This window comes from Bison bison, unplaced genomic scaffold (genome assembly GCF_000754665.1).
Source record: "Bison bison bison isolate TAMUID 2011002044 unplaced genomic scaffold, Bison_UMD1.0 scf7180017864304, whole genome shotgun sequence".
NCBI classification, from domain to species: domain Eukaryota; kingdom Metazoa; phylum Chordata; class Mammalia; order Artiodactyla; family Bovidae; genus Bison; species Bison bison.
In genome coordinates, this window is record NW_011494876.1 from 16,591,469 (window position 1) to 16,604,201 (window position 12,733).

The 12,733-nt window shown below is 50.3% G+C and overlaps 1 protein-coding gene across 3 annotated transcripts in view; it reads left to right on the top strand.

Annotated features, from left to right (window-relative positions):
- The window catches only part of IP6K2 (inositol hexakisphosphate kinase 2), a 24,073-nt gene extending 13,105 nt beyond the window's left edge, over positions 1-10,968 (top strand). For all 3 annotated transcript variants that reach the window (XM_010851897.1, XM_010851898.1, XM_010851896.1), the window contains 5 exons: positions 3,129-3,459; positions 5,337-5,559; positions 6,690-6,865; positions 9,562-9,737; positions 10,195-10,968. In XM_010851897.1, the coding sequence (XP_010850199.1) occupies positions 3,258-3,459; positions 5,337-5,559; positions 6,690-6,865; positions 9,562-9,737; positions 10,195-10,695 (1,278 nt within the window). In that variant the 5' untranslated portion in view covers positions 3,129-3,257 and the 3' untranslated portion in view covers positions 10,696-10,968. The remainder of the gene's footprint in view (positions 1-3,128; positions 3,460-5,336; positions 5,560-6,689; positions 6,866-9,561; positions 9,738-10,194) is intronic.
- The last annotated feature ends 1,765 nt before the right edge of the window (positions 10,969-12,733 follow it).

Below are 12,733 nucleotides of genomic sequence, written 5' to 3' on the forward strand. Positions count from 1 at the left end.
ATTCAATCTTTAAGGGACCCTAGAACAAATGCTCTATTTCTCTGCAGCCCCAATGTGAGAAATATGTTGTACAGTGAAGCCATAGTTATCTTCAAATTGAGAGACCGACCATAATTGAAATAAAAGAATCACAAAACAGGACTTACTGTATTATCTGTGATGCAGTGGGTTTTGCTCTTTTTTTTTTTTTTTCTATTTGATTAAAACAGACTGCTGGTTGCCACTCACTAATTGGATTATACCACCTTAGCGTAGATATCTGGTGGTGGTGGTTTAGTTTAGTTGCTAACTTGTGTCCGACTTTTGCGACCTCATGAGCTGTGTTAGCCCACTAGGCTCCTCTGTCCATAGAATTTTCCAGGCAAGAATACTGGAGTGGGTTGCCATTTCCTTCTCCAGGGGATCTTCCTGACCCAGGGATTGAACCCACATGTCCTGCGCTGCAGGCAGATTCTTTACTGACTGAGCACAAAGGGAAGCCCTCAGAGTAGATGTCTACCTCAGGTCTTTCCTTCCCACCTTACAGACCAGAAAACTGGAACCCAAAGGGAGCCAGTGACTTGGGAGTCTTTCTCCAAGCAATGAAATGGCAGAACTGGGGCTAGAATCTGGCTCCATCTAACTACGGGATCAGTTTTCTCCCCAATTCTGCCATTTAGGAGTTTCCTCCATCATCAGACTTGGTACAGGCGGGAAAGGGCCTTAGTTTTCTTGCCTCTGTGTAAGGTGATAATTCTTCTCCAGGGAGCAGTGTTCTGCGAAGTGCCAGAGTTGGGTGCTGGAGGGAGGGTGGCAAGGTTCCATACCAAGGTTCCAGCCACTAATGAACACATGGGAGACCTGGGAGAAGGTGGAGACCCTCACTGGGCTTTTCAGCCTCCAGCCACACCCATGAACCATACTCCAGAGAGCTTTCATGAAGGGCCAGTTACTGTTTGGGATTTTTCACTGGAGTAAGAGAGATGCCTGGAGAGAGATTTTTTTTTTTAATTGAATACATTTAAGGAATCTTGAACAGAGTTATTGGAAAGGGTGTTAGGCATTGGTGTTAGCACTGCTGTGGCAACAAAAGGAGTTTTCACATTTATGAAAGGTTTGAACTGTGTTTCTAAAGCCTGGCCGATGAAGAACATCTTGTGCTTTCATAATTTAATAATTATGGTACCTAGTTCTTTCTTGGGTACTGGCAGACCAATCATGAATCAGTAGCTTTCCTTTGGGGTTGCTCTTACTCCAGAGGTCTTTTTCATTACTGAAAAACTGGTGTGAACAGCTCTCTATAAAGCTAAAGGGCTTGTGTGGCCACGCATCTCAGAGCTCCACCTTCTGTAGAGAGCCTGGAATGGCTGGAAGGTACTCGTCCTTCTAGCTGATCGCCTGTGTTGTGTCTTGGGACGCTTCTCAGCACCTGCCCTCCTGAGGGCTTCTGTAATGAGGAAGGTAGTGCCGGGTGTAAGAAATCAGAACCTTTGACTTTCTGCTCTTTGCATGTAGGAAAGCGTATTGATTTTTAATCCCTGAGTCCAGTGGGAGGGAGCCCACTGTCAGTTCTCTCTGAAAGGAAAAGAGTAACACCAGCTAAACACTTTGGAAGAGGCTGCTTTATAAATAGAAAATACAAAAACATGGTGAAAACACCATCACAGGACAAGCTAAGTGTCCCATGTATATCTCTGAGCGCTGTACGGAAGCACGTGTGCCAGAGACCCAGGGCCCCAGAGGCAGCTGTGGAGGGACAGACAACAAATTGAGGTTTGTTTGGAAACTCCGGCTTCTTGGCTCTAGCCCTGGATGAGTTTCCTCAGCTCCCCGAACCAACTTCCTTGTTTCTGACAGGGAGAATAATGTCTCATAGAAAGTATCGGGAGGATCAAATTAAGTCCCTGCAGTGAGCCTAGCACAGAGTGGGTGCTTTACCCACCTTAGAGGACAGTGGGCAAACCTCCATCCAACCCATTCTCACCACCACCACCATCTCATTTGGAGTCGTGGGAATTGGAGGAGTTCCCAGTAAGAACCCCTTACAGATTCTGAAGCATAGCCCAAGCCCCCCGTTAGTATTGCTAGTAGCACCTGTGTAGTCAGTCTGTAAATTCTAGACGGAAAACAGAATGAACATGGCATACCCTGAAACGGTTCACTAACGTGTGGAGGTGTGCTTTCTGAGATCCAGTGTGCTTGGGGATCCGAAGTTCCTGGACCTCAGTGGACAAGGGCCCCAAGAATGCAGCTTTGGTTTAAAGGTGTGCCCCAGCTTTTGGAGATAGGGAGAGAACCAATAAAAATAGTCTGTGACCTAGAACACTGTGTATCTTTTTTAAAAGAGTTAGCCAGCCATGATCTGTTGTTTTTAGATACAGAGGTTAATCATTAAAGCTGGGCCCAAGCTCCACTGCTAATAAGGTTAATGGGCCTTGTTTTTGGCCTTGAGCAGGGGCAGTGCGCACACCTGTGGGGGGCGGATGGTGGGTAATCTTACTAGGTGGTGCATAAGCAGATTTCCCTTTAAATGCATTTTATAAAAACATAAATAACGACCAATAGGGAACCCTGTTACCACTATGTAAACCATGCTGTGTTAGTATAGATTCATCATCTGTAACCAGTGTACCACTCTGATGGAGGATATTAATAATGGAGAAGGCTGTCTATGCATGTGTGGGGCAGATGGGTATATGGGAAACCTCTGTATTTTCTCAGTTTTGCCATGAACCTAAAACTGCTGTAAAATATAAAGTCTATTAAAATATATTAATTAACGGAGAGCCTTGGATGTCAATTACTCTTAAATCTAACAATTGTAGTAGAAAATGGTACGATTTAATGCGACTATTAGGTTTGAAATTGTGATTTTATCTCATCGTGGCTTCGTGGTAGTGGCCTTCTAAGGCCTGGTGGGGGAGATTGGAGCTGTTTGGGGTTTGCAGCCAGTCCCTGCGAGTCGGCATCCGGCCCCGCCCGGGACAACGGTGGCTGTTTGTTTCTGCGGGAGGGGGCGGGGCCGAGTGGGCGGCGTGGGCGGGACTCCACGGGAGCTCAGGCTGTTTTGTCTTTTCTGCTGGAAAAGGACGGCCAGCGCCTCCAAGGCGGTGCCCGGCTGTTTCCAACTCCGTTGTCACTCTCCGCAGAGCGTCCTGGCCCACACGGCCGCGGAGCTGAGGCCAGGGAGACGGACGCACGGACAGACGACAGACGGAGGACGCGCTGGCCGCTGGACCCCGCTGCCCCCTCTTCTCCCTGCTGCCCGCACCTGGAGGATGAGCCCAGCCTTCAGGGCCATGGACGTGGAGCCCCGCGACAAGGGCATCCTGCTGGAGCCCTTTGTCCACCAGGTCGGGGGGCACTCGTGCGTGCTCCGCTTCAACGAGACGACCCTGTGCAAGCCCCTGGTCCCCAGGGAGCACCAGTTCTACGAGACCCTCCCAGCTGAGATGCGCAAATTCACTCCCCAGTACAAAGGTGAGCCCGCAGCTGCCTTAGGGGTCGCCAGCGGCTGGCGAGGACACGTGAGGCGCCGCGGCCAGAGGAGGTCTGGGCAGCCACCCCTGGAGCCCTCACCCCTCCCACCCGCTCTGTGTTTTCCCTCCTCCTCCTCTTGGCCCTCCGCCCAGCACCTCACACCCTCAGTTTACAAGCCCTGGTAAGATTGCTCAATTCTGTTTTGTGGGTTTGTTTTGAGTTTATTTTTGGTGGAAGTGTAGTTGTGTTTTATGTTCAGGTGTCTCTTGATCACGATAACCTATAGTCCCCCATGAGGGGACATCGGGGAAGACTTTGAGAGGATTTTACCCAGAATACTTGGCGCCTGCTTTTTGTCCTCCAGGAAACCAGAAGCCCTGGTGATTAGGTAGGCTGGGAGCAGGGTTGAGTCAGTTGGAGCGCAGGAGTGGGAGGCTTGTGCTGATTAGTTGAAGCCCTTTGCTATTACGGAATGTCCCCGAAATTGCTATATTACGGCAACTCTTTGATTCACATATGGTGACTCTCTTCCTTTTTCTAATGGGGGGAATCAGCATGGTGTGGTCTTTCCTGGGGAGGGGGGGTCCTTTGTAAATCAAAGAAGAATCCTTTAAGGAAATTAATTGTAAAGCTGCATTGCCTGCTTATGCAAAAGACTCTTGAACAACTTGGGTTCTTCTGGGACTGTTGAAACATATTCTTTGAGGATAGAATGTTACAGTCGCCTCTGTCTGTACTCTGAACATGCATGGTGCTTTGGTGGGGCTGGGGAAGTTGGGGCCCTCACTTGGTCCTCTCTGTTGTTTTTTCCAGGACAGAGCCAAAGGTCCCTTGTTAGCTGGCTGCCCTTGCCCCCATTTTTTCCCTGGTTCTTTCCCACCACAGGAAAGTGTGGTCCCCTGAATTCCCCACCCCAGCTCCTCTGCGCCCAGAGCCGGGTACCACCTCAGAAGCGTCGTCTCTCTAAGCACGCATTCCCTTGCAGCGAGCGAGCAAGCGGGCGGGCAGCAAGAACTGAGCAAATTGAGTGATCCCAGGCCAGAGAGGCCTGGGAGGAAAGGTGTTCAGCCAGTCGGTTTTAAGGCACTCGTCGGCACCTGCTGAAACCCTCCCACCCGACAGCCCCCTCCTCAAAGACTGTCTCATTACATATGGCAGGTTCTAGAGACTCGGGGAGAGCTGCTTTCAAGGCCACTACGCGTCTGTGCTCCCAGCCCAACCCCGTTTGCCTTGTGTTCATCTTGTTCTTTTGTGACATGAGACTGCAAAGACCAATAAAGGAATATATTTGAGAAGGACGAAAGGCTTGGGTGCCCACCGTGTGGGGGCGCCCCAAGAAGCCTTTGCCAGGTGTCTTGTGCTGTGTGCTTTGTTTTGTTTGCTCCTTTATTTTGTTCTGCTTGCCCAGTCTTCCCTTACCCTTGGACACTTCTTACCCCTCAGGGAAATCTCTGTTCAGGCTCTGCTTTAAAGCAAGCCTCAAGGCCGTCGGAGATTCTGTTTAAGGTAGTAAAAAAATCCCACAAGATTTAAAAAGCAAATGTCCTCATGTCTCTCTCAGGATTAGAAGAAGTACATAAAAATTAATAAACATTTTCAATGATGGAAAAATGTGTCTTGTAATTCTTTGGCTCTTGCCTCGTTGAGTGAATCACAGAGGAAGACTCTTGGCCATGTTTGCTCCCTAATCGCTTGTCTTGTATGGTGTCATCTTTTCTAGCTGTTTTGATATTTGTTAGGTTTGCAGATGAGTTTGGGGCCTCTGGCAACATAGAGACTAAGGAACAGGGTAAGAAAAAAACAAATGTTCCAATCATGTTATTTGTAACACATGTTCCCGTGGAACTGAAAGTCTTCCGTGTTCACCCTCCTTCTAGGTGTGGTATCCGTGAGCTTCGAAGAAGACGAAGACAGGAACTTGTGTTTAATAGCATATCCAGTAAAAGGGGACCACGGAACTGTGGACAGTGTAGATAATTCAGACTGTGAACCAAAAAGTAAGCTGCTCAGGTGGACAAACAAAAAGCATCACGTTCTAGAAACAGACAAGACCTCTAAGGACTGGGTACGGCAACACCGGAAAGAGGAAAAAGTGAAGAGGTGGGTATAGACTTGAGAGGGGGCTGGACGCGGGAGGAGGGGAGGGGTCTCAGTTACAGCCCAGTGCCCCGGGGCTGAGGGCTCACATGATGGGCTCAGTAGGTGCCGTGTCACTCGGGTCGGTTCCCACGTGCCGTGCCCAGCTTCTCTTTGCTTGACTCTGAGCTAGATTGTGCCATTTTGGGTAAAACAACTGTCGTGGCAGCTGTAAGAGAGTTTCAGTCACTCATTCCTCCTGCAGCTGTCCTGTGCCAGGCCCTGCGTGGCATCTGGGAATGTAGCAGTGACCCAGACAGAAGCCATCCCGTTACCGCAGGTGTTCACTGATAGTGGGAGACAAAATGGCTGCATCTTGGGGATTCCCTTAGGCAGAGCCCTCCCAAGTGGCACACCTTGACAGAGCTTATGAAAAGATAAACTGTGTATTCATATGTGTTAAAAACGTAGCTAAGGACTTCCCTGGTGGCTCGTGATAAAGAATCTGCCTGCCAGTGAAGGAGCCACAGGTTCAATCCCTGGTCTGGGAAGATCCCACAGGCCTCAGAGCAGCTGAACCCAGTGGCCCACAACTGCTGAGCCTGCGTGCCCTAGAGCCAGCACTGCAACAGGAGGAGCCACCGCAAGGGGGCGCCTGTGTGCTGCAGCTGGAGAGTAGCCCCTGCTTGTCACAACCAGAGGAAAGCCCACAGAGCACAGCCAAAGATTTTTTTTTTTTAAGTGTAGCCAAGTAGATTGACTTATTCTCATGGAATTTCACTTCAGCCTCTGTCTCCAGCGTCCTGAGTTAGGGAACTTGGATGTACTAGAGGCCAGGGGGTGGTACTGCCTAGAAGGTGCGAGCAGGGAAGGCTGCCTTGTGGGGTGTGGGCTGGAGGGAGAGGCTGTCCTTGCATCTTAGGTTTTCCTAAAGCAGCAAGCTAACCCCTTAATTTTTTTATTAAATCAACTGTCTTGAGGTGTGGTATACACTACAGTAAAATGTACCCATTTGAAATGTTTAATGTGTCCACTGAAACAGCCACCACATCAGAGCATCAAACTTCCTATCACTGCAGAAAGTTCCTTCATGCCTCTTTGCCCCTGACTTCCGATGAGATGTTATGATTTATCAGCTTCTTGTCTCTTTATAGCCATAAGTTAGAAGAAGAATTTGAGTGGCTGAAGAAATCTGAAGTTTTGTACTACAGTGTAGAGAAAAAGGGGAATGTAAGTTCTCAGCTTAAACACTACAACCCTTGGAGCATGAAGTGTCACCAGCAACAGTTACAGAGAATGAAGGAGAATGCGAAACACCGGAACCAGTACAGTATCCTTTGCTCACAGGACATCTCTGCATTGGGGAGAGGGGAGGACAAGGGAGGAGACCCTTCAGGCTTGGAGAGAGAAATTGGATTTTTTAAAGTCATGGTTGTGCCAGGACACCCTGCGTGATAACTGGGCAGACATCACTTCCCCTCTGGGCTGAGCGCTGGTCTGGGAATGCAGGTGCTGGGGAGGAAGTTTGATGGGTTCCTGAGGGACCAACTTGCATTCGAGGTGCTTTACGCTGGAATGCAAGGAGCTGGTTTATGTTTTCACACACTTGCAGAAGTCCCCAAGTAGAGCTTAAATGCCAGAGTCTGCGGTGGGGTTGGACTGATCTTTCAGTCTGGTTTACCAGGCTGCCACATGAAGAAATCACAAGGGAAAGGCTCCTTTCTTTTTTTCAATCAGGGAACCTGGATGCACACTATAGAGAATGCACTGAACCTAATGGTACCGTCACCCAGTTCCAGCAGCTGGTTAACCCGCTCATGTCAGTCTCCTGTCTCTGTATACCCAAAACCCCCAGTTGAACTCTCTCTGAAGCAAGTGTCCGATAATTCATCTGTATACACTTCAGCGTATATCTCTAAAAGATAAAGATATTTTAAAACACTAATACTATCGTTACTCCTTGAAAGTGGACAGTAATTCGTTACTGTCAAATATCTAATTTGTTTTCCCATTTTCCTAATTGTCTTATAAATGTTTTATTTATGGTTTGCTTGAATGCGGGTCCAAATGATGTTCACCTGTTGCATTCAGTTGAAACGTTTAAGTCTTTTAAAAATACGTTTCTGTTTTTTTCTTCTTGGAAATTTCTTGTCAGAGAAATGGTCTTCTAGAGTTACCCACCCTCTGGATTTTACTGATTACATCTTGTGGTGTCTTTTACACATTACTCTTTCCCCTCTGTTTCTATTAAGTTGATAATTTGATCTACAGGCTTGATCAGATTCAGGGGCAGTTTGAGGGAGTGGAGGCAAGACTCCTTCAGAAATGGTATTTACCTGTTGATGGGAAGCGGAGTTTCATTGTCCCTCTCTTTTGTATTGCCATTGCCTTACATCAGTTTTTTAAGTAGGTGGTTTTTTGTCATTCCTTTTTCATTCATGAGCTGGAATCCTGCTGAAAGAGAAGCTTTTCCTTATCAACTACGTGCTTATCATGAAGTATAGTTCAAATAGGAAAGGCAGGTTAAATGCTTATTTTCCGTAGTTTACTATTTGAAATAACGAGATGGTTTCTTAACATCCTCCAAAGGTAACCAGTGAGGTTTTCCGCATCATCATGAACCCATGTATTTAAGGTTTTGAATGCGGCATGTGGGATCTTAGTTCCCGGACCAGGGATCAAACCTGTACCCCCTGCAGTGCAAGTAGAAAGTCCTAACCGCTGGACTGCCAGGGAATTCCCTAAACATACTTGACGTGTTTCAGTTCATTGCAGTTATTTCTGATGCTCAAATTGTCCTATGTGTGGCGAGTAGGAATCTTTTAAACTAGGCTCCTGAGTCATTTTTACACAAGCACAGTCGTTTGTGCAGCTGCCTTCCTTTTCTGGAATGCAGAGATGGTACAGGGTCAGGTATGTTTCGTACTCCAGATGTGCATTCAGTCATTCCTTTAAAGCAGGGGTTGCAAGCTTTTTCAGTAAAGGGCCAGGTAGTAAATAGACTTTGCAGGCCATACACTATCATAGCTCTGTCATCTGTAGCATGAAAGCAGCCATAGATGATGTAAATGAACGTGGCTGTATTCCAGTTAAACTCTTAGTTATGGTTGCTGAGACTTGAATTTCATTCCGCTTTCATGTGTCATGAAATACTATATACATTTTTTGACCTCTTAAAAATGTAAAAACTGAAAATTCCCTGGTGGTCCAGTGGTTAGGATGCCATGCTCTCACTGCCGAGGGCCCGGGTTCAATCCCTAGCCAGGGAACTAAGATCCCACAGGCCATGTGACAGAAAAAGAAAAAATTGATTTATAAGAACCACTTGTTCCTAACTTAACAGCTGTAAAGCAGTGAGCAGGGGCCCATGGTTCACCAGTCCGCGCTCTAGGAGCTGGTCTGGGCATTGTGCTAAGTCACTTCAGTCGTGTCCAACTCTTCTCAACTCTGTGGACCAGAACCCGCCAGGCCCCTCTGTCCATGGGATTCTCCAGGCAAGAATACTGGAGCGGGTTGACATGCCCTTCTCCAGGGGATCTTCCTGATGCAGGGATTGAACCGGCGTCTCTTGTGTCTCCTGACTTGGCAGGCAAGTTCTTTACCGCTAGCGCCACCTGGGAAGCCCCAGGGGAACTCATACATCTGGTCATTGTTTCTCGGCCTTTCATCTGGGAAATACATATTTATTTGAAAAGAGAAAACTTGATGAGTTCCTAAGTGACATTTCTAGTTCTTGTTTAAGATTGGGATTAGGGAACTTCCTGATGTTCTGTGTCTGATTTAGGACAGGTTGTTGGACTGTGGGCCACATCTTGCTGAGTCAGGAAATGTGTGTGTCTCCCATGCTTCTCTCACGCCAGTTCCCTGGCCAGAATTGCAGGTTCCCTTTAGCCTTCTGGTCAGCCCTGGGCCGCCCGCCTGGGAGGTAGAGCAGGATTTCTGGGACGCCATGTGTAGGCTCTGTACCCTGGGAGTGCCATGGAGCAGCACCTTTTCTTTAGAGGGGCCTTATCCTTAACCACTCAGAATTTATCTTACTGGAGAACCTGACTTCCTGTTATGAGGTTCCTTGTGTCCTGGACCTCAAAATGGGGACACGCCAGCATGGTGACGATGCTTCAGAGGAGAAGGCAGCTAACCAGATCCGCAAGTGCCAGCAGAGCACGTCGGCAGTCATCGGTGTGCGCGTGTGCGGCATGCAGGTGAGAGGAGTGTTGGCACGTGGTGGGGGTGGGCTGGCTGGGCAGCTGGGAGCTGCCACTCTCCCACCATGGCAGAGCCCCATTTTCTCAAAAGATTCCAGATTGGACTGATCCTGTTGCTCTCTGGTGAGGAAGGAAAGCCTGTATGCGTGGGTAATGCTCTCTGGGGCTGGCCAAACTGGCTGAGTCCAGAAGCTATGGACTGGAGAGAGAGGAAAGGAGAGACATTGGGCACTCCCCACCAAGCCACACACTGAACAGAGGGCTAGCGACGGCGCCCAAGTCAGAGGGCCGTAGGGGTGTTGACTGGCAAGGACAGGGCCTCGTGTGACTGGTATACTGAACAAGTTGAAGGATCGGGTCCAGGGCTGTCGTCTTTGCTGCCACTCTCCTGGGGCTGGGCCATCTCTGCCAGAGATGCCTGTCGGTCCCTGACCTGCTGGTCTCCCTCCCACAGGTGTACCAGGCGGGCAGTGGGCAGCTCATGTTCATGAACAAGTACCACGGACGGAAGCTGTCCGTACAGGGCTTCAAAGAGGCACTTTTCCAGTTTTTCCACAATGGCCGGTACCTGCGCCGGGAGCTCCTGGGCCCGGTGCTCAGGAAGCTGACTGAACTCAAGGGCGTGCTGGAGCGACAAGAATCCTACCGCTTCTACTCAAGCTCCCTGCTGATCATCTATGACGGCAAGGAGCGGGCTGAAGTGGCCCTGGACTCAGACGCGGAGGACTTGGAGGACCTGTCGGAGGAGTCTGCTGACGAGTCAGCCGGCGCCTATGCCTACAAGCCCATCGGCACTAGCTCGGTGGACGTGCGCATGATCGATTTTGCGCACACCACGTGCAGGCTGTATGGTGAGGACAGTGTGGTCCACGAAGGCCAGGATGCTGGCTATATCTTTGGGCTCCAGAGCCTGATAGACATTGTCACAGAGATAAGTGAGGAGAGCGGGGAGTGAGCTCTGGCTGCACCAGCACCTGAGAGACTCTGTGTGTCCCGGGCACAGCTGTGCTGCGTCGGGGAGGCGGCCAGTATGGCCAGGCGGTGGCCCTGCAGCCTGGAGCTGAAGCGCAGAGGCCTCTGGGAGTCCTGGCCTGAGCCAGCCCCATCCGCGCTCGGAGTCTTTATTTATTTTAACTATTTCTTCGACATTCCACATTTGATGATGCAGATACCTCTTTCTTCCCTGAGTGTAAATGTTCTAATACAAATCTTTTTGTTAATTGTAACAGTGCTGCTGTCATTCTTGCCAGGGATAGGGGGCCTGCAGCCAGCCCCCCTCTCAACCCTCGGAAGCGTCACACATACCACAACCTCCACCCTGGTCCAGCAGTGTCCCCCTTGCCACTGCCCCCACCCCATGGGCCCTGAAGTCACCATAGCCTCTTGGCTAAGTCCTCAGTCCACTAACCAAGCACCCACAGGCATAACCTTAAATGGGTCCATCCCAGCACCCTTATGCAGAGAACTGCACTTGACTCTTGACACAGGTCTTTGCCTGCCCTCCCGTAGGTTTAATCAGAGTTGGACAGCAGGTGTGCCTAACCTTGGGTCCAGCTCCTGTGCCATTGGCAGCAGCTAATTGGCCGGACATTGTGATGTTGGGCATCCTGGAGCCAATCCTGGGACCTTAGGTGGCCACCAGTCTTTGGTCTGTTGGCGGTTATTGGCTCTGTGGTCAAGGTCCCAGGAGGTAGGGGGCTTGGCGGGAGGGGGTCTTCTGGGCCAAGTGGTCATCTGGGCCACACCATCTGCCAGCACTCCTACCCAGCCCTGGAGCCCACTGCAGCCACGCCAGTGCATCCTTCATGTGGTTCTAGCCTGGGCAGCCCCCAAGAGAGCTGTTTCTGCTCTGTTCTCAGAGGGTTTCAGGGAGAAGGGTGGCACGAGATCTTGAACTGCTGACACAGGCACAAGGGAGAAGGATACGGAACTAGTGCCAAGAAGAGGATCTGGGTGTCCAGGTCTAGCAGCCCCACCTCTTACCTGAGCCTCTCAGCACCTCCTCTCCCAGATCCGCTATGCCTATATCCACTATATCCAAAGTCGCCCAACTGCATACACCTGCTCCCTGGGTCCAGGCTTCCAGAGAAGAATGTGACTGGACCAGCCTCTGGACGGTGATAGGAGGTCCCAAGGACACTGGGTTTACCTAAACCCAGGTCCCCTTGGTTTTCCCTGCTGCTTCATAGGACTACAGATGACCTCACCAGGTCAGGGCTGACTGGAAGTTGGGCCAAACAGGCTCTTAACGCCACATGGTACCCCACTCCCCATCCACCAGCCCTTCTATCTGCTCTCAGAAGGAAGCATCAGAAAGAATCGGGATTTGTAAGTCTCCAAAGACAACAGAAGAGAGTGATGTGAAAGTGACTGATAAGGGTGGGAGCCTGACCTTATGCTGTGAGGAGGGGAATAGCGTCCCAGGCAGAAGAATGGATATGCAAGAACCCATGTTAGAGAGGAAGAGAGAAGTCAGTGGCAAAGAAGAGACGGGGACTGAGGATGGGAGGATTATGGACAGCGAAATGGCCTGACCTGGTTTTTGTTTCTGCAGCCCCCTCTCCACTCTCGCTCCCCTCTCCAGTCTTGCTCCCCGTTGCCCACCGCTGGAGCTTAAAGAAGTGAGTTCAGCACGCTTCGAGACACACAGGAGACCCGGGGTCGCTGTCCTTAACTTAGTAGGTCAGGATCCACTTCCCTGGGGTGGCGTAGATGCAAGAGGCTTATCAGCACAGGACACAGGCTCTGCCTTTGGGCTGCGGGCGGAGCTCTCCTTCGTGAAGTAGGGTGGGCCGCAGTATTAGGGCTTGAGCCGGTAAAAGGAGTGGAAGGCCGGGCAGGAGCAGCTGGGGCTGGGGGCTCTAGCCGGGTGCCGGGTCAGGGAGTCTGGAGCTTGGAGACGACCAAGTCTCGGAAAGGGCGGTGGAGTCTCGAGAGCCGCGCCCCTTGGGGCCGCCAGGGGGCGCCGCGCTCCCGCGCAGGAGCCGACACTG